The 23,818-nt window shown below is 42.2% G+C and overlaps 1 protein-coding gene across 3 annotated transcripts in view; it reads left to right on the forward strand.

Moving 5' to 3' along the window:
- DCAF1 (DDB1 and CUL4 associated factor 1) overlaps positions 1-23,818 on the forward strand; it is an 81,926-nt gene that overhangs the window by 48,857 nt on the left and 9,251 nt on the right. For all 3 annotated transcript variants that reach the window (XM_069561104.1, XM_069561106.1, XM_069561105.1), the window contains 10 exons: positions 3,973-4,097; positions 5,072-6,335; positions 7,078-7,276; positions 8,708-8,790; positions 9,332-9,416; positions 12,065-12,298; positions 12,839-12,932; positions 13,343-13,447; positions 13,669-13,742; positions 14,176-14,277. In XM_069561104.1, the coding sequence (XP_069417205.1) occupies positions 3,973-4,097; positions 5,072-6,335; positions 7,078-7,276; positions 8,708-8,790; positions 9,332-9,416; positions 12,065-12,298; positions 12,839-12,932; positions 13,343-13,447; positions 13,669-13,742; positions 14,176-14,277 (2,365 nt within the window). The remainder of the gene's footprint in view (positions 1-3,972; positions 4,098-5,071; positions 6,336-7,077; positions 7,277-8,707; positions 8,791-9,331; positions 9,417-12,064; positions 12,299-12,838; positions 12,933-13,342; positions 13,448-13,668; positions 13,743-14,175; positions 14,278-23,818) is intronic.

Consider the following 23,818-nt stretch of genomic DNA (forward strand, 5'->3'; position numbering starts at 1 on the left):
TTTGCTCAAACTCACGTCCGTTGAGTTGGTGATGCGATCCAACCATCTTTTCCTCTGTCACCCCCTTCTTCTCTTGCCTTCAGTCTTTCCCAGCGAATCGGCTCTTCACATACGGTGGCCAAAGTATTGGAGTTTTAGCTTCAGCATCAGTCCTTCCAGTGAATATTCAGAGTTTATTTCCTTTAGGATTGACTGGTTTGATCTTGCTGTCCAAGGGACTTTCAAGAGTCTTCTCCAACATCACAGTTCGAAAGCATCAATTCTTTGGCTTTGAGCCTTCTCTATGGTCCAGCTCTCATAACCATACGTGACTACTGGAAAATCCATAGCTTTGACTATATGGACCTTTGTTGATAAAGTGATGTCTGCTTTTTAATATGCTGTCTAGGTTGGTCATAACTTTCCTTCCAAGGAGTAAAATGTCTTTAAATTTCATGGCTGCAGTCACCATCTGCAGTGGTTTTGGAGCCCAAAGAAATAAAGTCAGCTACTGTTTCCCCATCTATTTCCCATGAAGTGGTGGGACCAGATACCATGATCTTAGTTTTTTGAATGTTGAGTTTTAAGCCAGCTTTTTAGTTACTTTTCTTCAGGTTCTTTAGTTAGTTTTCACTTTCTGCCATTAAAGTGGCATCATCTGCCTATCTGAGGTTGTCGATATTTCTCCTGGCAATCTTGTTTCTAGCTTGTACTTCCAGCCTGGCATTTTGCATGATGTACTCTGCATATAAGTTAAATAAGCAGGGTGACAATATACAGCCTTGACATACTCCTTTCCCAATTTTGAGCCAGTTCGTTGTTCCATGTCTGGTTCTATCTATTGCTTCTTGACCTGCATACAGGTTTCTCAGGAAGCAGGTGTGGTGGTCTAGTATTCCCATCTCTTGAAGAATTTTCCAGCGTTTCTTGTGATCCACACAGTCAAAGGCTTTTAGCGTGGTCAGTGAAGCAGAAATAGATTTTTTTTTGGAATTCTCTTGCTTTTTCTATGATCCAGTGGATGTTGGCAGTTTGATCTCTGGTGGTTCTGCCTTTCTCAGTCTAGCTTGTACATATGGAGGTTCTCAGGTCACATATTACTGAAGCCTAGCTTGAAGGATTTTGAGCATAATCTTGCTAGCATGTGAAATGAATGGAAGTGTATGGTAGTTTGAACATTCTTTGGCATTGCCCTTCTTTGGGATTGGAATGAAAACTGACCTTTTCCAGTCCTGTGGCCACTGCTGAGTTTTCCAAATTTGCTGGCATACTGAGTGCAGCACTTTCACAGCATCATCTTTTAGGATTTGAAATAGCTCAGCTGGAATTCCATCACTTCCTCTAGTGTTGTTTGTAGTAATGCTTCCCAAGGCCCAGTTGACTTTGCGCTCCATGATGTCTGCCTCTAAATGAGTGACCACATCATCATGGTTATCCAAGACATTAATAACTTTTTGTACAGTTCATCTTTATATTCTTCGTCTTCTTAATCTCTACTGCTTCTGTTAAGTCCTTGCTGTTTCTGTCCTTTATTGTGCCCATCTTTGCACAAAATGTTCCCTTGGTATCTCTGATGTTCTTTAAGAGATCTCTAGTCTCTTCCATTCTATTGGTTTTCTCTATTTCTTTGCATTTTCACTTAAGAAGGCTTTCTTATCTCTCCTTGTGATTTTCTGGAACTCTGCATTCAGTTGAGTATATCTTTCCCTTTCTCTTCTTTTCTCAGCTATTTGTAAGGCATCCTCAGACAACCTCTTTTCTTTCTTGCATTTCCTTTTCTTGGGGATGGTTTTGGCCACCACCTCCTTTATAATATTAGGGACTTTCATCCATAGTTCTTCAGGCATTCTGTCTACCAGATCTAATCCCTTGAATCTATTAGTCACTTCTACTGTATAATCATAAGGGATTTGATTTAGGTCATATCTGAATGGCCTAGTGGTTTTCCCTACTTTCTTCATTTTGAGCCCGAATTTTGCACTAAGGAGCTGGTGATCTGAGGCACAGTCAGCTCCCCATCTTGTTTTGACTATATAGAGCTTTTTCGTCTTCAGCTGCAAAGAGTATAATCAGTCTGATTTTGGTATTGACCATGTGGTGATGTCCATGTATAGAGTCATCTCTTGTGTTGTTGGAAGAGGATGTTTGTTACGACCAGTGTGTTCTCTTGGCAAAACTGTTGGCCTTTGCCCTGCTTCGTTTTGTGTTCCAAGGCCAAGCATATCTATACTGTAGTTTATTCTCCTGTTGATGGGCATTTAGTGTCTTTTTTCTTTTTCCTGTCAAATGAGTGGTACCATGAACCTCTTTTTGAAGTCCCTTCAATGCCAAACAGGTATCTCTTGACTTCCTACTTTTGCATTCCAGTCCCTTATGATGAAAAGGACATCATTTTGTTCTAGAAGGTCTTGCTTAGAATGTACAAAACCTTAGATGTGGAAATTATTCTTAGCCTCTGTTAATTTCTTTAATCTCTTTTCCATAATTCTGTAAATAGACATAATTAAGATTATAGTATTTAATTAAACTTATCTTTTAAATGAAATACCTCAAATTATATGAAGATACAGAGAATAATATAACAACTACTCCATACTCAGGGTTGGCATGTTGCTTTCTCAGTTCCTTTCCATTTTCTGCCCCCCAGCCCAGAGTGACCAGTCTTTTGAATTTGGTATGCGTTCTTTCCATTCTTTTTTTTTTTATGCTATGCATATGTGTGGGTGTGTAATCAATGATATGGTATTCTTTTTATGTTTTAAAATTGTATAGTCTTACATGTGCTTGCTTTCTTCACCCTTTTACTTATTTTTTTTAATGTAAGTTTCAGGTATTCAGTCACTCTTAAGTGTTTGAGATTTACATGTTGATACGTATTTGAATTCTTATATTTGCATATTGGGTTTCCCAGGTGGTGCAGTGGTAAAAAATCTGCCTGCCAATGCAAGAGACCCAGGAGATGCAGGTTCAATCCCTGGGTTGGGAAGATCCCCTGGAGTAGGAAATAGAAACCCACTGCAGTATTCTTGCCTGGAAAATTCCATGGACAGAGGAGCCTGGTGGGCTCCATGGGGTTGCAAAGAGTCAGACATGACTGAGTGACTAAGCATATTTCTATACTATGATTTATTCTCCTACTGATGGGCATTTAGTGTCTTTTTTCTCTTTTTTTTTCCTGTCAATTGAGTGGTACCACGAACTTCTTTTTGAGGTCTCTCTTGAGGATGTGATGTATACAATTTGAGTTGTAATGTGGCTGCATCTCATCTTTAGTGGATGTTGCCAGATTGTTTGGAAAATGCTCATACTGTTGACTTCTCCCACAGCAGTCTATGGGAGTTTTCATTTTCTCTCCCTTCTTGCCAGTGCTTGGTATTGTTGGCTTTAAAATTTTGTATCTTGGTTTTGTTGTCTTTTGAGCCTTTTCATTTGTCCTTAGGAGTTTTTTTGAAATAATTGTCAGTAGCTGCAAAGTAGTCCAGAATTTAACTATTTCCTGTGTAAGTTTTCTTAATTCTTTTGCTGTTTTACATGATGTGGTAATGGACATCTTAATCCATAAATACTTGTTTGTACTTCTGATTATTTCCTTAGGACAAATTCTAAAGGTAAAATTCCTGGGCCAAAGGTTACAAACATTTTAAGAATATTGTTTCATATTTCCAAATTATTTTCTAAGAGGAGTATCCTGTTTTCTTCTCCTACCAAAAGTCTGAGAGCATTTGTCTCTGCTCATCTTCACCAGCATTGGAGATTATCCTTTGTTTTTGAATCTTAGCAGTTGGATAGATGAAAACTCCATACCCATGTTTTTTGAAGTTAATGTTGTGGTGACTTACAGATCCTCTCTTGATGCCACGGCTAGGGACAGAGTCATTCAGGTAGTGAGTAGTTCTGACCCACTGTCTGTGTCTGTCAGTCTCTCTTTTAACAGAGACTGTTTCTTGTGGCTGTATCCGAGTTTCCCTTTGACTAATTCTTCTTTCTGTCCAGGAACGACACTGTGCGCTTTGCTTTGGATGTCCTGGCTATTCTCACTGTTGTGCCAAAAATTCAGCTTCAGTTGGCAGAATCAGTGGACGTGCTGGATGAGGCTGGCTCCACCGTCTCCACTGTAGGTGGGTTGTCTCCTGCCATTTTTGTCACTGCGCGGTTTTAATTTGTTTTCCTCTGCCATTCTGGTTGTGGTTACTTAACTGGCCTAATTTTGCAGTACTAGAACAGAAAGTAGCAAAAGAGGGGGTACCCTGTAAGTTCTTTTAAGTCACGCCATCAGTTTCAAATAAGGGAGTCATGTTAGTGAACTCATTCTGGGTGGCACAGGGATTTTTGCTATAATAGTACAAGTGCATTCGTGAAAACCTTGCACTCCGCAGAGTGTTAAGCTAAAAATAGAATCTGTAAGAAAAATGGGCTGGGGCAGATAGCAAAAAATTTAAGCAACTCAAAATGAATAACTGGAAAGCAGCGCAAATGAACGAACCCTTTATTAAGATGAGGGCCGATGAGGGCTGCTGCTAAGGCGAGCATGCAAGTCACGTGAGTGGCTGTGGACCCTAGAGTGCACTGCCCTGGGGAGAAAGCCTGAGGCTTAGCCACTTGCTCTTAAGTTTCTCCTTATGTAGAAGAGAGGCTTTCTGCTGCCGCGGTAGCAGCCAGGCTGAGGACTTTTTCTTTCTTGCTGGAAGTTTTTATTTATTCCCACTGTTTTTACTTTCCTTACCTAGGAAAGCTTGTACATGAACCTTGGTGACTTCCACAGAATACTGACATCATTCCCGTATTTAAAAACTGCATATGAGGTATTCTGTCATAAAGATACATTGTAGCAGAACTGACTGCATTTTATACAAACTATTCCTTACGAATAAGTCCATGGGGTCACAAGAGTCCCACTCGACTGAGTAACTGAACTGAAGAGAAAACTGCTACACTTAAAATAATTATTTTAACTGGAGGCTAATTACTTTACAGTATTGTAGTGGTTTTGGGACACAGTAAATAGAACTGTAAATTTTGACTCTGAAATAACCATTGAAGTTGGCTATTAGTGTTATGAGGAAATAATATAAAAAAAATTTTCCCCCTATAGGTATCAGCATTATTTTGGGAGTGGCTGAGGGTGAGTTCTTTATTCACGATGCTGAAATTCAGAAGTCAGCACTTCAGATTATCATCAATTGTGTGTGTGGCCCGGATAACAGAATTTCTAGTATTGGCAAGTTTATCTCTGGAACGCCTCGGAGGAAGCTGCCTCAGACACCCAAAAGCAGTGAGCACACTCTGGCCAAGATGTGGAACGTGGTGCAGTCCAACAACGGCATCAAGGTGCTTCTGTCCTTACTGTCCGTCAAGATGCCCATCACAGATGCAGACCAGATCCGGGCCCTAGCCTGCAAGGCCCTGGTGGGCCTGTCTCGCAGTAGCACCGTGCGGCAGATCATCAGCAAACTGCCCCTTTTCAGCAGCTGCCAGATCCAGCAGCTGATGAAAGAGCCTGTGCTGCAGGACAAGCGCAGTGACCACGTCAAGTTCTGCAAGTACGCCGCTGAGCTCATCGAACGGGTGTCAGGAAAGCCTCTTCTCATCGGCACCGACGTGTCCCTGGCACGTCTGCAGAAAGCTGACGTTGTTGCCCAGTCACGGATCTCCTTTCCTGAGAAAGAGCTGCTTCTCCTGATCCGAAACCATCTCATTTCTAAAGGCCTTGGGGAGACAGCCACTGTGCTGACTAAAGAGGCCGACCTGCCCATGACTGCTGCCTCCCATTCTTCTGCCTTCACCCCGGTCACTGCTGCTGCTTCTCCTGTTTCTCTTCCCCGCACCCCTCGCATCGCCAATGGCATCGCAACTCGACTGGGCAGCCATGCTGCTGTGGGTGCCTCTGCCCCTTCTGCCCCCGCTGCTCATCCTCAGCCGCGGGTTCCCCAGCCGTCACTAGCTCTGCCTGGTCCGTCTCATGCAGGCAACTCCCCTGTGATTGGTAGGATCAGTTTTATCAGAGAGAGGCCATCACCCTGCAATGGCAGGAAAATCCGAGTGTTGCGGCAGAAGTCGGACCATGGCGCCTACAGCCAGAGCCCAGCCATAAAGAAGCAGCTGGACAGACACCTTCCCTCCCCGCCTACACTGGATAGTATCATCACAGAGTATCTTAGAGAGCAGCATGCTCGCTGCAAGAACCCAGTTGCCACCTGCCCACCCTTCTCTCTCTTTACTCCTCACCAGTGTCCTGAGCCAAAACAGAGGCGACAAGCGCCAATAAACTTTACCTCAAGGCTAAACCGCAGGGCATCATTTCCAAAGTATGGAGGGGTAGATGGCGGGTGCTTTGATAGGCACCTTATCTTTAGCAGGTAAGGAGAGGTTACCTCACTCCCTGGGCGTTGGAATGATTTTTCTGTTTAAGTCAGAGTATGTGGGCAATATCAGCATGAAGAAATAACTCCAGAAAACCTTTTGTTGGCCTGAAATACCAGGAATTACCATTTTGTGTGAATACCTGAGCAGTGTGATTATGCCCCCTTTTGTCAAAGGGAACCCAGGGGTTCCTTGTATAATTACTGGCAATATAAGATACTCTGTTCTTGTTATATTAGTATGTTTTCTAGAACCCATGCAACACTCTGTCCCTGACGAGGCTCTCAAGTTTGTACTTGTGCTGGTCCAAGTTGTTACCTCTTCTGATTCCTTAAAAATTTTACATTGGGGCTTCCCTGGTGGTCCAGTAGGTAAGAGTTCACACTGCCAATGCAGGGGGCCTGGGTTCAATCCCTGGTCAGGGAACTATGCCGCAATTAAGAGGTCACATGCCACAACTAAGATCCAGCGCAGCCCAATAGATATTTTTCAAAAAATCTTACATACAAGTCGTGGGATCTCAGGTTTTTCACATGGGAATTTTTGTTATTGTTAACATTTTTAAGTGAAGGTCCAGTTCTCTCTTGTAAAATGAAGATGAACCACTGACGGTCACTGATAATTTGGAAGAACCCGCTTGAAACAGAAAGGCTGTTTTTCTTTCTGTCCTTCTAACAAACTTTTGTTCTTCCGAGTCTTTGCATATTGTTTGTCTCTGATTCTCTTCTGTTTGTTCAGGTTCCGTCCTATTTCAGTGTTCCGGGAAGCCAACGAGGATGAGAGTGGCCTCACCTGCTGTGCGTTCTCTGCACGAGAGCGCTTCCTGATGCTGGGCACCTGCACCGGGCAGCTGAAGCTCTACAACGTGTTCAGTGGACAGGAAGAGGCCAGCTACAACTGTCACAACTCTGCCATCACACACCTGGAGCCCTCCAGGGTAAAGCTCCCCTCCTAGGTTGTGCTCAGTCATGCTTCTAGGATAGGTTGGTGAACTGCAGGTGTGTGGGCTGACCGCTTTCCTGTGTTTGTGTGTAAAGTTTGTTTGGAACACAGCCATACTCAGATGTTTATGTATGTCCTGGCTGCTTTGTGCTGCAGCGGCAGAGTTGAGTATTGTTGTATGCAGCACAGACCATGTGGCCTGCAAAACCCAAAGTATGTACTATCTGGCCCTTATGTTTTCCAGACCTAAAGATAGGTGGGTAGATTTTTAATGTGCTTTATTTAGAAATGGAGATTATCTATCAACTATGACCACAAAAGTTTTTGTCTTGGAAGGAAATCTGTAAGTACTGTGATTTTTTAGGAAAACAAGCATTGTGTGATCCCACTGGCAGTCTAGTAGTACTGTTTATTTTAACTCTTTATATTGGAGTATAGCTGAGAAGCAGTGTTGTGATAGCTTCAGGTGGACAGCAGAGGGACTCAGCCTTACACATACATGCTTCCATTGTGCCCTCGACTCCCCTCCCATCCAGGCTGCCGCATGACACGGAGCAGAGTTCCCTGTGCTCTGCAGTAGGGCCTTGTTGGTTATCCGTTGTAAATATGACTGGGTTATTAGTACTGTTCTATGGATGAAATCAATGCTTTTGATGTTTCTACAAGTCAAGACTGTTAAGATGACAAGGATAGTTTCCCTCATTCTAAAGTGAAGGAGGTTGCTGCATTTAGAGTGCATCACCAGCAGGGACCTGCTGTAAAGCACAGGGAACTCTGCTCACTGTTGTGCGGCAGGCTGGATGGGTGAGGAGTTCGGGGGAGAGGGGATACACGTATGTGCATGGCTGAATCCCTTCGCTGTTCACCTGAAACTGTAACAACATTGGTGATTGGCTCTACCCCAGTACAAAACAGAAAGTTTGAAAAAATAATAATGGGGGAATCATGAGGAATACAGATTGAGTAAATTTGGTGATGAGCTGGGAAGAAAAATAAAGCAAGTTGATCTTTATTGGGCTTTCTCTTTAAAAAATCTTTTGAGAATCCTTAGCTACAGAGTCTAACAGCTGTTTTCAGTTTACTGATACTTCAGATGAGAGAGATGGAGAAATAAGGCCAAATATTAAGAAAGGAGAAACCATGTTTGACATCTAAGTCTCATCATCCCCCACCCACCACACCCTTGAAACTATTGTATTTCATGTTACTAGTTCAGGAGGATTAAATATTCTCAAATTTAGTGATTTTTTGTGACATAGGTACATATTACTTAAATCTTAGCAACTTCTGACCATTTCTTGATTCCTAAAAGTTTTTCTGTTTTCTTTATAATCCAGTAATATATGTTATATTTTACAATGCTAATGAAGGATGGCATTTATGTAAACACACGATTACCCATATTGGGCTTCCCGTCTTCTTTTAGGATGGATCCTTGCTGCTGACATCGGCTACCTGGAGCCAGCCTCTGTCTGCACTTTGGGGAATGAAATCAGTATTTGATATGAAGTATGTATCTACTTTTATAGTTCAGTGTCTCTGTTTTACAATTTATCCCCTTCATCTGATTCTTTGACACAGAGCATTTTTGAGGGAAGAGAGGAATGCTGTAAGGTTTATTGCTGACTTCTCTCTTCCTCATCTGTGGTACATGTTTAATAAGAGTTTTTATTTTCTTGGTTCCTGGGTATTCTTACCAAGTATATACATTCCCATCAGACAGCAGACCCTTCACTGATCCAGAAGGGCACATCTTTCTATTTTCTCATAGTGGCGCTCTTTGCTGGGGCATCTTCCAGAGGCATATGTACCCTGTTAGCCATTGTTATAACTAAGTAGTTCCCATTCATTTATTTTGAATCTTCTTGGACAAATTGATGGAGGGAATTTTCTTTTTAATCTTTTGTGTACAATTTTTTCCTCTTTGGGAGCTGAGAATCTTCAGGTGAGTATAGTTAGGCCAGAGGCTGAGAATCACTTTCTTTTTAGTCAGTTAAATAATTATGTCCTGAAGATCAGTTACAGCAATACTTCTGTTGCTTGTTCATAGGCATTCCTTTACAGAAGATCATTATGTTGAGTTCAGTAAGCATTCTCAGGACCGGGTCATAGGCACGAAGGGAGACATCGCCCATGTAAGTATTTAAGAATCCACATTTTTCAGGGTGATTTGTCTGTTTATACTGAAACTTTTTGAACTGAGTCTGATTACTTAAGTCTTGTGGGCAACCAGAAATTACTCAGTGATGATTCTTTCCAGATAAAATCTAGAATTGTAATGAAGTAGTTTCAGGCTATATGGGAAAAATGTAAAACGACTGAGCAATCTTACAGTTTGAGAACTGTTTCATTAGCACAAAAGATACCTTGAAACACTATGAAGTAAAGTTCCTGTCTTGGTGGATCCATATGGGGAGACAATAAACAAAAAGAAGCAAATATATGGTGTGTTAGGTGGTGAGTGCTACCAAGGAAAAGAGAGCAGGGTAAGAGATAGTAAATGCTTGGTGGTGGTGTGGGGGACTTCTTTTTCATCCAGGAAATAAGTGTCAGTGATTGGATAATGTTTAAGTAATGTCTTGAAAGAAGCGTGGGCGTCATGCAGATACCTTGGGGAAAGTGATCTGAGATGCAGAATGGCAAGGGAAAAGCCCATTCCTGGGAGGTGGGAAGGAGAAGGAGGGGATAATAACCAAAGTCAGTGGGGGCATACCCTGGAGCCTCTTGTAGCAGTGTGTTGTTTAAGACCTTTGGCTTTTCCTGTGTATGAGATGGACACTGGAGGGTGACTAAGAAGGCATGTGATTGGATGTAAAATTCCTAAAGTGTGAGTCTGGTTTCTGTGAGAGAAGCAAGAGGAGGCTTTCCAGTTAGGAGGGTGGTGTTCCAGCTAACATGAGTGCTGCAGTGGAGCTGGGCTTGGGTGGGCCTGGGAGGCAATGAGAAGTGACACAGCTGGGCCCTGGGCTTTTCATACATGGAGTTTGTGATTCTCTTAGACATTCAAATAGGGAATATACTAATGGGGGTTCAGGAGAAAAGTCTGGGATGGGAGATACAAATGTGGGTGTGGTCTATGTGTTGATAGCATGAACCATGATCTTGGATGAAACCGTTAAGGAGGCTGGAGAAGTGTGAGGACAGAGTCCTCCTTGGGCCAGTATTTGGAAATTGCAGTGTGAGGAGGAACTTAGGAAGGAGGACAAAAAGTGTGGCCAGTTAGGTAGCAGGAGAGCTCAGAAAAGGGATGTGCCGTTGAAGGCAAGGGAAAACTCTTGAGGAAGGATTGATGATTTGGGTCAGAAACTGCTGATAGGTTGCATACCGTGAGAACTGAGGGAATTTCCTGTTGGTCCAGTGGTTAAGACTCAAGGCTTTCACTGCCCAGTGCCTGGGTTCAGTCCCTGGTTAGGGAACTAAGATCCCGTAAGCAATGTGGTATGACAAAAAAAGAAAGAATTGAGACATGATCTTTGAGTAACTATGTGGAGGTCATTGTTAACCATGTCAGGAGCTAGTTCTGTGTGCTGTGGTGAAAATCTGATTACAGTGGGTTCACGGGAGAGCAGGAGCAGAGAGGTGGAGACAGTACAGACAAGTCTTTTGACATGCTGAAAAACAGGGATGTGAGGGTAGTAGCTTGAGTTGGGGTGGTGGTATGGAGTGGTGAAGGGAGGGTTTCTCCCAAGCTAAATTTGAAAGTTTTAAAATACATAGACAAGTTGAAGCAGTAGTACCGGTAGCTGCCACCTAGATTAACCAGTTTAGTATTTTGCCATATTTTCTGTGTCAATGTGTGTGTTTTTCTGAATCATTGAAAGTAAGTTGCAAACACTGTGACATTTTATCTCATATCTTATAATGTGTATATCCTAGCGTTAATGACATTTTATTACGTAATCACACTCATTATTAAATATAAGAAAATTTACAGCAATTCCCAAATGCCATCTACTTTTCATCCCATACTCAGCTTTCCCGATTGCTCCTGATGTGTTTGGTTTCAGATGCTTCTGTCTGTGTTCTGAACCAGGGTCCAGCCAGGATTCGCAGATTGCGTTTGGTTGTTGTGCCTCACTAATGTTTTAGAGCCAAGAGCCATTTCTCCAGTTTTCATGACATTGACTTTTGAAGAGACCAGGCTAGTTGTCTTGTCCCATGATCTGGATTTGTTCGTTTCCGTGTGGTGTCTCCTTATTTGTTGCTCTGTTAAAAGAGGTTTTTTTTTTAAAGACTGAAAATATTACAGCATGTCTGTAAGCTGATGGGAAAGAGCTGGTCTCTGTATGGGTTGCACATTGTCAACTTTGGAACTTTTAGTGTTGTAGGGCACTAAAAGAGTATATTGGGAGATTTTTAAGGAGAAAAGACTATTTCATTGATACCCTTCTCCAAAAAGTAACCTGTATAAGAGTATTCTCTGAGTAATGTTGGTTAGTCCACATGGAGAGTTTCTCAGTTTCAATCTCTGAAACGTTTTCTTTTTCTTGAAAGGGGGATGGAGAAGAAGAGGGTTTTCTTACCCCTATTGCCGTTTTACTTCTCATTTTCTTACCTGTGGGAAAGAGACTTCTCAAAAAACCTGAAATGGGACTCAAAGCATATAAACTTTGCTTGGATGGGTGTGGTCTTCCTATTTTTTACTTAGATTCAATATTAGGGCTTTTATGATTTTGATGGGCTTTTGAAAAGTGTAGGGGAGCTATTTTATGCAGCGTCTGTTTGAATTTGTCCGTGGACGGATTGGTCTGATTTTTCTCTTCCCACCCCTTCTTCTCTAAAGATTTATGATATTCAGACTGGCAACAAGCTGTTGACTCTGTTTAACCCAGATCTTGCCAACAACTACAAGAGGAACTGCGCCACCTTTAATCCTACAGACGATCTTGTCTTAAATGATGGCGTCCTGTGGGATGTCCGCTCTGCACAGGCCATCCACAAGTTTGACAAGTTCAACATGAACATCAGTGGCGTCTTCCATCCGAACGGGCTGGAGGTCATCATTAATACTGAGATTGTATCCTTTGTGCCCCTGCCTGCCTTGCCATTTGTTATCTAGCTTGTAATGCAGAAATAATTTTATCTTCCTACCAATACCTGGTTGAAGTGCCCATATAGGTAAATAACCCGATTTTTCCCTTTGGTTTGAGGTATTATTGAATCTCCAGTGGATTCTTACTGATATTGGTAATGATTGATGACTTTTAACTGGCTTTTTTTTGTGGGGGGAAGAGTGACCAGGTTACTGCCTGCCTCTTCCCCTGGTGCCAGGTTGAGTTTTCTCTCTCTCTGGAAGGACACTAGTCAGAAGAGTCAGTGACGTGCTATTACTGGGAGAAAGGGCGCCCCTGAGGATATCACAGGAGATGGGGGCCATTCTTCAGAAACAGACATTCCGTGTGCTTTTGTTTTACCTTGATCTCATTGGTTTTTAAAGTGTTAATACCTAGACGGAGGAGGAAAAGAGTATTTCAGAATTTCAGATATTTCAGAATTTCTCTCATGAAACTAGACAAGTTTTGGGAAAAATAGTTTTCCTTGACCACTCCCCTCCTAGTGGGACCTTCGAACCTTCCATCTTTTACACACAGTTCCTGCTCTCGATCAGTGTCGCGTGGTGTTCAACCACACGGGGACAGTGATGTATGGAGGTAATAAGCTTTAGTAGTACAGACGGTGACAGAATTTGTTGATGAGAATAATGTTGATTTGTCATGAAAGGCCACTGGCTTTGACAATAAAATCTTGTATACAAAGAAATTTTAAGACTAATCACGCATGTGTATCATTATGAACTTATAGAAGAATCTTCTCTGTCTTGCAATTTTTGTGCACCTTCAGCTGTAACAGCTCTTGGAATCTAGAGGGGAGGTTGAGGATGTTGTTTGGATATGCAAGGAAGATGCTTTGAGAGAAATCTACTATGCTCTGAAGCATAGTATGCTTCTGAAGGATGCTCTGAAGCCTTGGCTGTCCATTGATATTTTCTCATTTGTGAATAGGGGATGTCTCTGATTCTAATAATGTCTCGCTCCCCTGTCCCACTTCCCCTCCCAACTAGCTATGTTGCAGGCAGATGATGAAGATGACCTATTGGAAGAGAGGATGAAAAGCCCTTTTGGATCATCCTTCCGAACGTTTAATGCGACTGACTACAAACCTATAGGTAAGTGTCATGTGTCAGGCATTGATGATTTTGCCTTGTATTGGTGTTCCTTGTTTAAGATCCTGCATTTTCTAAGAGAATTATAATTTTTCTGCTTTTGAAAAGCAGATGAGTTATGGAAATATTTATGAATAGTCACCTTGAATTCCTTGAACAGAAAGACTGGTTTTAAGAGCACAGCAGTAGTCCAATCCTAAGTGTTGTCACATTCTGTTTTCCAGCGACAATTGACGTGAAACGGAATATTTTTGACCTGTGTACAGACACCAAAGACTGCTATCTTGCTGTCATCGAGGTAAAGGGAGCTAGCAGAAATCTCAGTGTTTTACTCTGATATTTAAGATCATCTTCAACTTATACTCCAGGCATTTTGTCTGATATAAGATGTGTTTTTAAAGCTGATGCATTTATGGTGATAGACTGTGATAATCTATTTATTTGACCGGGAGATACACTGTCCAAGAGGAGTAATAGGGAACTTCTGATACAGAGCAGTGTGGCTGTCCATCTGCTCTTATCCTGGACTCACTGTCAGACCTTTCTCAAGGAGTTGCTCTCTTGCTTGCACATCCTCAGAACAGAGCTGTTCCAGGGGTGGTGGCCTCTCCTTTGTGTCCCGGGCCTTTTCTTGGTGTCTGTCTTTGCTTCTCTGAGGGTCTGTCGAGGCTGAGGTGTGGATGTGGGCCTTCTGGACACTGATCTCTCCCTGTGGCTGGGTCCCGTTTCAGAACCAAGGCAGCATGGACGCGCTGAACATGGACACCGTGTGCAGACTGTACGAAGTGGGGAGGCAGCGCCTGGCGGAGGACGAGGATGAGGAGGAGGACCAGGTCAGTGGCCGCGGGCCTGCTGCCGAGCGCTGCTGGTAGTGCTGGGCACTCTGCTGTCAGCTGTAGGGCGTTGCCTTCCTTCATTTTTAAAGATTTTTGCTGTAGGCGTGTTTGCAACCTCTTGGCATGTTCTCGAAGGCTGTCATGTGTCCGTGATCACTGAAACTCTTCAGAAGAAAGCAGATTTTAGTTACTATAAGACTTTAACCGGTACCTGATGGTCCTGTGAGTCCCCTTTGTAGGTTAATTTGCAGGTCAGCAATCTCTGATTTTGGTTTAGAGATCTCCGTGAACTCACCGTCAGAACCAGTGCCTTGTCTGCCTGCAGTATTGGCAGGCCCCCGTTTTCTCATTGCCAGTGCACAGCAGAAACGCTGAGCTGTATCGCACAAGCGGCTTAACCTCTTAAAGTTCTGGTTTGCATTTTCTCAGTTCTATGCCATAACCTGTTTTCAGAGTTTAGAAGGAGCTTGCAGATAGAGAGAAAATAGTGATGTTTTTGAGAATTAAATGTGTAGAATGTGGGTAGATGGTATGTCGCACAGAACCTTAGCTTTTCCTTTTTTATAGGGGATTTTAATTTACAGTCGTGTCATGCTAGGTGCTTATCTGTGCGGCATGTCAGCTGATGCCACTTATGAAGAGTTTCTCAAACTACTGAGTTTCAGCAGCTCTTTCCTGTCTACTAGGCTCACACTACATTCTTGGCTTGATTCTTCAGACAAGTCTGAGAAATATTTATTGCTGAGTGATATAAAGTTGAAAATGAATGACTGGAGTTTTATTTTCCTGTTGTAGATAATAAAATGGATAAAATGTCTTTTTTCCAGACCTTGGATTCATTTCCGTCTTTTCTTCCACTGTGGTGGTGTTTGGTCTTGGTGCTCTGTATCCTCTTTAAAGGCCACCCAGGTGCCCCGAGTGAGGCAGAGGCCACCCCGGGCCAGGAGGACACACACTTCCTTCTGCGCGCTCTGCCACTGCTCTCACCCTCCTTCCCCGCTGGTTTTTCGGTGAATCATACTCGATGAGCTGAGGGCTCATGGGATAGCTTTCTGTTGGCATCCTTCCCCAGCAGCTTGTACTTCAGATTCAAAATAATTTTTAAGAGTAAAATTTTTGAAAGTGGTAATTTTAAGAGGTTTGTTTTTTTCTGATGCAAGTCTGATACTATGGGCTGATGACGCGTGTGTTTTTCTGACAGGGCTTAGCACTGACTAAGCAAGGGTGATTTGCTGTGCCAGTTTGAGATTTAGGTGTGTGTTCCACTGTTGGGCTTTGTAGGTTATGAACCTCTTGAGTAAACCTTGTCACCTGGGGTCAACAAGCTGAAACAGACTCACCTCTTCTGTGTGCTCTCCTGATCTCCACCGTCTCGGGTAGAATGCTCCAACTTGGCTAAGTGTTTATTAGAGCTTAGAGATAATCCATAATCTCAAGAAACATGTTTCTGTGCAGAGCGAGGAGAAGGAGACTTGTATGTATTGGGGTTAGTGGTCACTGTGGGGTCAGGGCAGAGCCTTCCGCAGGCCTCGCTTCTTGACCCAGAGGCGCCAGTGCTTCCCTCTGTGGGAAGCCTCTCTCCTCACACACAGATAAAGAGAGTCAGGATCCTTCTTGGATACCATGGAAATGTTACTTTATAAAGCAGTTTACTGAAAATGGCATCCTTAGTACAAAAATTTTGTTTTTTCTTGGATAGAGTTTAGTTTTTAGAGCAGTTTTGGGTTCACAGCAAAACTGAGCAGAAGGTCCAGAGTTTTCCCATAAATACCCTGTTGCTGTGAGCATAGCCTCCTCCATTCACAGCATCCCACACCAGAGTGGTACACTTGTTACAACTGGTGAACCTACTCGGACACATCATTGTCACCCCAAGTCCATAGATTACATTAAGGTGCAACCTTGGTGAGGACATTCTGTGGTTAGAACAAAGGTATAGTGACGCTGTCCCCATTGTGGTATTGTACAGAGTAGTTTCACCGCTCCAAAACTCCTGTGCTCCCCTGATTGACTGCTTCCTCCCCAGCCCCTGACAGAGCTCTGCCTTTCCAGAGTGTCTTATAGTGGAATCATACAGTATGTAGCCTTTTCAGCTTCGCTTCTTTCACTGAGTAATATGCACTTAAATTTGTTTCATATCTTCTCATGACTTAGTACCTCTTTTCATTTTAAAGCTGAATAATATTCCATTGTTTGGATGTATCACAGTCTATCTGGCATAATTTGAATAAAGTTTTGGCACTTCAGAATAGAGCTCTTGTGTAACCACACCTCAGCAACAGCAACAACAGCGCATGGCACCATGTGCGGGTTTTATGTAGACAGCAGTTTCAGCTCCTTGGTGTAAACACCACGGAGTGCGATTTCTGGATTGCGTGATAAAAGTAAGTTTAGTTTTATAAAAACTTCCAAACCATCTACCAAAGCGGCTGTACCATTTTACATTTCTGCCATCAGTGAATCAGAGTTCCTGTTGCTCCATGTGCTCACTTGTATGAGGTGCGGTTAGTGTTTTCCATTTTGGCCTTTTTAATAGATACATAGTGGTCTCACTATATACTTAAAATATTAATAGACTTTTATTCCTTTAGTTGAATAATCAAAAAGTATGGTTTAAGTTTTTTTTGAGTGGAAAGGAATTTGGTTCTTGGATTTTTTTTTTTTTAATTGAAGTATAGTTGATTTATAAAGTTGCATTAGTTTCAGGTGGACAGTAAAGTGATTCAGTGATATTTAGTGGTATATGTATTATATTTGTATTTATATATTTAGTGGTATATGTAGTTTGTATAATTTATTATATGATATATAATTACATATTATAGTATATTATATACACTGTATATATATAGGTTGCTTCTGTGTCTTAGCTATAGTGCTGCTGTAAGTGAACACTGGGGCACATGCATTTTTTTTTAATTTGAATTTTCCTCTTTTCAGGACATATGCCCAGGAGTGGGATAGGTGGATCGTATGGTGACTCAATTATTAGTTTTTGAAGGAACTTTCATGCTGTTTTGCATAGTGACTGCACCAGTTTACATTCCTCCCAGCAGTGTAAGAGGGTTCCCTTTTCTCTACACCCTCCTCATTCAGCATTTAGCATTTGTAGACTTTTTGATGATGGCCATTCTTACCAGTGTGAGGTGATATCTCATGGTAGTTTTGCTTTGCATTTCTCTAATAGTTGGTGATGTTAAGCATCTTTTTATGTGCCGTTTGACCATCTGTATGTCTTTGAAGAAATGTCTATTAAGGTGTTCTGCTCACCGTGGGTTGTTTTTTTGATATTGAGTTGTATGAGCTGTTTTATATATTTTGGAAATAGGTCATATTGCTTGCAAGTATTTTCTCCGGGTCTGTAAGTTGCCTTTTTGTTTATGGTTTATTTTGCTGTGCAAATATTACATCCCATATAATGCCTTTCTTTGTCTCTGAGAACTCTAAGCTTTCTTGCCTGCCTGCCTTCCCTCCTCCCCTGTTCCTTTCCTTCCTTTGTTTTCACATGGCATGTGGAAGTATTTCATAGGATTCCCCTCTCTTCCTTATTAGCATATTAATTACACTTTTTTTTTTCCATTTTCTTCAGTGGTTACCCTAGAGTTTATAAGATTGTATTTACAGGTAATCCAAGTCCACTTTCAAATAACACCGTAGCTCTTCATGAATGGTGCAGGTAACTTTGAATAACAAAACAGAGTCCTAATTCTTTCTTCCTGTCCCTTGCTTCATTGCTGTCATTCACTTCACTTACATAGAAGCACGCATAATTGAATACATTGTTGGTATTACTATTTTGAACAAACTACTGTTATTTTGAATGAAGATCAATTAAGAAAAGTGTTTATTCTACCTTCACTTACTCCTTCTCCAGTGCTCTTCCTCCAGAGTTTTTAACCTAATCTTCCTTCTCTCTGAAAACTTTAACATTTATTGCCAAACAAGTTTACTGGCAACAATTTCTCAGTTTCTGTTCATCTGAAAAAGTGACTCCCCTTCACTTGCGAAGCACGCCTTTCCTGGGTACGAAGGTGGTTGGTGGTTTCGGTCTCGAAGCTTGTTTAATACTCGATTCCACGCTCCTCTTGCTTTCATGGTTTTTGAGGAGATGTGGATGTAACTTTTTGTTTGTTTATAGGTAAGGTGGTTTTTGTCCCTGGCTTATTTCAGGATATTTTCTTTGATTTTCTGTAATTTAAAAATGATGTGACTAGGTGTGGGCTTTGGGGGCGTTTATTCTCTTCAGTGCTTCCTGGATCTTTGGTTTGGTTTCTGGCCACCATGAATTTGGGGGCATTTTCAGTCATTACTTTAAGCATTTCTTCTGTTCCTCTTTTTCTTCTAGAATTCTCATTACCTGTTCAGTTCAGTTCAGTCGCTCAGTCGTGTCTGACTCTTTGCAACCCCATGAACCACAGTACTCCAGGCCTCCCTGTCCATCACTAGCTCCCGGAGTCTACCCAAACTCATGTCCATTGAGTCGGTGACGCCATCCAACCTTCTCATCCTCTGTCGTCCCCTTGTCCTCCTGCCCTCAATCTTTCCCAGCATCAGGGTCTTTTCAGACGAGTCAGTTCTCCACGTCAAGTGGCCAAAGTATTGGAGTTTCAGCTTCAACATCAGTCCTTCCAGTGAACACCCAGGACTGATCTTTAGAACGGACTGGTTGGATATCTCTGCAGTCCAAGGTTCTCTCAAGAGTCGTCTCCACCACCACAGTTCAAAAGCATCAATTCTTCTGCGCTCAGCTTTCTTTATAGTCCAACTCTCACATCCATACATGACCACTGGAAAAACCACGGCCTTGACTGGACGGACCTTTATTGGCAAAGTAATGTCTATGCTTTTTAATACGCTATCTAGGTTGGTCATAACTTTCCTTCCAAGGGGCAAGCGTCTTTTAATTTCATGGCTGCAGTCACCATCCACAGTGATTTTGGAGCCCAGAAAAATAAAGTCTGCCACTGTTTCCCCATCATGCCTTTTCTAGTTATCCCACAGTTGTTGTTGGATATTCTGTCTGTGTTTTTCACTTTGTCCTCTTTCCGTTTGAGTTTTGGTGGTGTCTATCGAGCTATCCTGCTGCTCCGAGATTCTTTGCTTAACGGAGTCCATCCACTAATAAGCCCGTCCAGGCACTCTCCGCTTCCGTCACAGTGCTTTGATTGCTAGCATCCCTTTGGCTCTTGCTTAGAGCTCCCATTCCCCGCTGCTGCTGTGCATCTGGTGTTGCGCGCTGTCTACCTAATCCATTAGCGAACCCTTGGCTTCTTCCCCACAGGTGTTTTAAATTCCTGGTCTGTTAATCCCTCCAGTATCTGAATCTGTTTCTGATGCTTACTTATTACATTGTTTAAACTTTTTTTTTCTTTTAGTATGTCTTATAGTTTTTCTTGATAGTTGGACATGATGGGCTGGATAAAAAAAAACTGCTGTTGGCCTTTAGTAATGTGGTAGTAAGATGTGGAGGAGGGAAAGCAGTTTATGGTCTTATAACTAGTCTTCTAATGAGTCTCTACCTCAGGATGGTGAACTTTACACACCTGTTTCTTCCGCTTTGTTTCAGAAGTACAGATGGCTGGAGTGGGCTGGAATTGGGTATTTCCCTTTCCCCCAATAGATCAGGGTCTGGTTAGATGGTTTCTCCTCAGGGAAGCCCTCTGAGGAGAAATTCTGATGTATTTCATGTTATTTTTTCCCCTTTCCCCTGCCAGAGGCACAAGGGAATTTTTCTCTAACATTCACCTGGAGAACCAGGTCAAGCTCCTGGAGGTAAAACCCACAACATCTTTCATTGCTCAGCACTGTCTTCAGCCACTGGTCCTTTGTAGTTCCGGTTTTCCCCCTTCACGCTGGTTCCTATGGAAGTGTGTTTCTGGGTCTGTGCTGTGGCAAGTTGTAATCCTCTGTATTTGCATGTTGGTCCCTCTGATTTTAGGGGCAATGGTTTGCCCTGTCACCCCACTTCTTTGTCAAATGTAAGACTTACTGATTTTTTTAGTTTGTTCAACTTGTTACTTGTTAAGGTGTAGTGGCAACTTCAGGCTTCTGGCTCTTAAATGGTGAATTTATTTTAAAGGACAGTTAGGCTCTGGAGTTTAAACCACTTCACCAAATGCAGCCAGGAAATCTCGATAATAGAAAGGTTTCTGGTAATGCTGTCTGGGCTTCATGCCTGTCCTTGGTGTCATAGATGAGAGGGTCCCCTAGTGTTTAAACCTCAGTTATGAGATCTGGGTGAAAGGGAGAGGTCTTCACATGGATACTTAAGACCTTGGGTTTATTTGTGACATGGATCTTCATGTTTTCTTGACTGCAGCAGTATTTACCTTGGACGTGTTGCTAGTATTTCTTGGTACCAGAGCTTGCACGTGGTATTAGATGCTCCAAATGTTGTGTGGTTGCTTTGAGTCAGGGTTTTAATAGTGACTGGTCTTTTATTCTTGTGGCCTTTTGCTTCTTAGACACCACCTTCCCTAATGCATGTTCTTTTCCACTTTAGCTGCAGTGGGTCAGGATGTAGTTTATTCTTGAGTAGGTACAGAAGGTGGTGTTGTCAAGCTGTAGTTGGTGTATTAGTACACCTGTTGGTACAGGTGGCTGCAGACTAATGTTCTTGTTCATTCATGACTACCCCCATCACTGTAGATCACTACAGATAGCAGTTTTGTCTCAAGCTTTCTGGATTTTACATGTTGAACTGTAAATGTGCAGCAAAAACTGGGTTTATCTGAAGTTACTTATCAATACCATTATCCCTGCTCTTCCACGTCCTTGCAGTTTACAAAGCAGTGGGCAGCAGTCTTCTTTAGGAGCTTTCAGGTGGGTCCATGTGATTCCTGGTGTCTGTGTTTGAGGAGACGGTCAAGAAAAGAGAAGCTAGGTATTGTGGATGCTGGGGGGCTGTTACTGGGATTGGCCTCATTCTTCTTGCAGAGGTGGAGTGATAGATGAGAAGTGAGTCTTGGGTGGCAGGTGTGGAGGCCAGAGATGACCACAGAGGAACGCTTAAGGTGTTCAGATTTCTTTTCATCACCTCTTCCATGTATCAGGTTGATTTTTTTTTTTAACTCATTTTCCTTTGTTTCATCTGATTTTAAAACTGGAGACTTCATTTTCATATGTCATTTGCTATTCAAAATTTTGTCCTAGTCCAGATATCTGCCCTTAGGTCCTCTCAGATGTTTCAGGTGTGACTTACATGGCTTAAGGGTGCAGGCACCTGTGCCTGGCACCTCTGAATTTGCCTTTTCACCTTAGCAAAATAAACTTAGAGGCCTGAATGGTCGGCTGCCGCGTGCTGAGATGGCCCAGCGTAAGGTGCCCATAGAAATGGTTTTTATTGATTGAAAAAGCTTTATTGGTATAATTTACATACCATAAAAATGGCTGTCTTTTGCCTTACGTTTAAATAAGCTTGGAGATTAACAAAGGATGAACTGTACCACTGTGTTGCTGAATTAAAACATGTAAATATTTGATTCCTGAGGCTGCTAGTTTGCCAGTCTTCAGGCATTTGATGAAAGCAGATAAGCTGCTCACTTACTAAAACTAGTATTATCCAGTTTTGGTATGTGTGTTGTTTTTTTTTTAAATCAATTCTGTCGACTTTGTTGTTGGCTTTCAGGAAGATTATAAAACCAAGGATTAGAATTGATCATTGTTCCTAGATTTTGAAAAGCCAATACATTTCAACGAATTATAGTTAATCTTAAATTTCTTTAACAAAACAAAACAAGGGAATAATACTTTCTTTTCTCCACTCCATTTTGGAATCTGGGACACACTGTGCTGCGCTTCCTGTGTGTTCTCCACTGCCTAGAAGCGGATGGTAAGAGTCTTTACTGATGACACAGCTGCTGTAAGCTTGGGCAGGGGTTCCTGAAAGGCTCCCCCCGCCCACCCTAAGGAATTTAAAATATAGGTGAGTTAGATTCTGCTGGTGAGGAGAGAAAAACACAAGCATTTTTATGATCCCGAAGTGAATCTATAGTTTTTAAAGATTGTTAACACCAAGAACAAGTGTCAGAAGTAGAAGCAGGAGTTTAAATCTTGCAAATATGACATGTTGCCATGTCAGGACAGTAGGCTTAGGTTTTAACTGTATTTTTAAAAAAGCAATCCTAGTGTTTACATAAACGGTTTTATAAGTAGGACCAGAGATTTGGTTTTTTAAGAGATTGGTTATATTTTTGGAGGCAGTATAGGCTAAAAGCTATTTCTCTTGAAAATAGACATCTATTTAAGAAGAATGTTGAATGGTGTAGAAACAAATCCTGCACTAATTAAAAACCCATGCTAAGTCCTAGAGAGCAAGACAGCTTCAGTGGGGGGGCAGGTCGGTGTTAGTACCTGCGGAGGAATACCGTGGGGACATTGCGGGTTCACGTCCACACTCCTCTGTTAAAGCCAGTGGTGCAGTATCACAGTTAGGTGAGGTTTTTTGGTTTCCCAGTGCATGTAAATGTTAGGTTTACACTGTACTGTGTCTATTAAGAGTGTGCGTTGTCTAAAAACAACAGTGTACATAGCTTATTTTATTGGCAAAAAATGCTAACCATGATCTGAGCCTTCAGTGAGTAGTAGTAACATCAAAGATCACTGATGACAGATCTCTATAACCAATATAATGAAAATGAAACAGTTGGAAATTCTGAGAATTACAAAATGTGGCATGAAGCATGAAGTGAGCAGGTGCTGTCAGAAGAAAATGGTGCTGATAGAGCTGCCTGACACAGGGTTGCTTCAAACAAGCAATTTGTTTTAAAACACGAAGAAACCACAGTATCTGCAAAACATAATCGCAGGAAAACAAGGTATGCCTGTATTCACCTTTCTGGTTCTGTCATTAGGAGTCTTGGGGAGGATATATTCCTACAGAAAAGTGCAAGTTGGAACCAGAGGTCGACTGAGATCCATTTTGTTAAGTGGTTCTTCCTTCTGGTGGACGCCACAATTCCTGGGGCACTTTCCAAAATCCTCCTGTGGAAGCCCCATTGGTAAAGATTGGTTCTGTCAGCTTGGACGCTGGGTGGAATTTAGGCATGTTTACTTTGGAGAACTTTCCCAGTTCTCCGAAATACACATTCTGATGGCCATACATGAGTAGGAACCACTAGTGTAATTAAATCATGTCATATAACAAGAAATTAAGATTTATTTAGACAAGCTGGCATTAAATGGTTGTTTAGTAATCACTGCTTCTGTTGTAATTCTGCAGCCTGGGCAGCGTATGGAGCTCTCCTGGGTTTTTTAATCTGGGAAGGGATAAGACCACAGAGATTGAGAGAGACTGGAGGTAGACAGGAGCGGGGAGAATGCAGTAGGTGAGTGCAACGAGAGGGGTGTTGGGCAGCACTCCTTAACAGCACTGGGTGTTAAGCTGTGCAGGGGCAGCGACAGCTGTTTGAGATTTCATCTGGTTACTGGCAGAGGTGTGGAAAAGGTGCTAGATTTAGAAGGTGCTCTGAGTTCAATTTTAGAAGTAAGTTTCTGTGGTACAGATGGGTAGAGCTATCTAATGAGAGTTTCAGGATTT

Source organism: Ovis canadensis, chromosome 19 (assembly GCF_042477335.2).
Source record: "Ovis canadensis isolate MfBH-ARS-UI-01 breed Bighorn chromosome 19, ARS-UI_OviCan_v2, whole genome shotgun sequence".
NCBI classification, from domain to species: domain Eukaryota; kingdom Metazoa; phylum Chordata; class Mammalia; order Artiodactyla; family Bovidae; genus Ovis; species Ovis canadensis.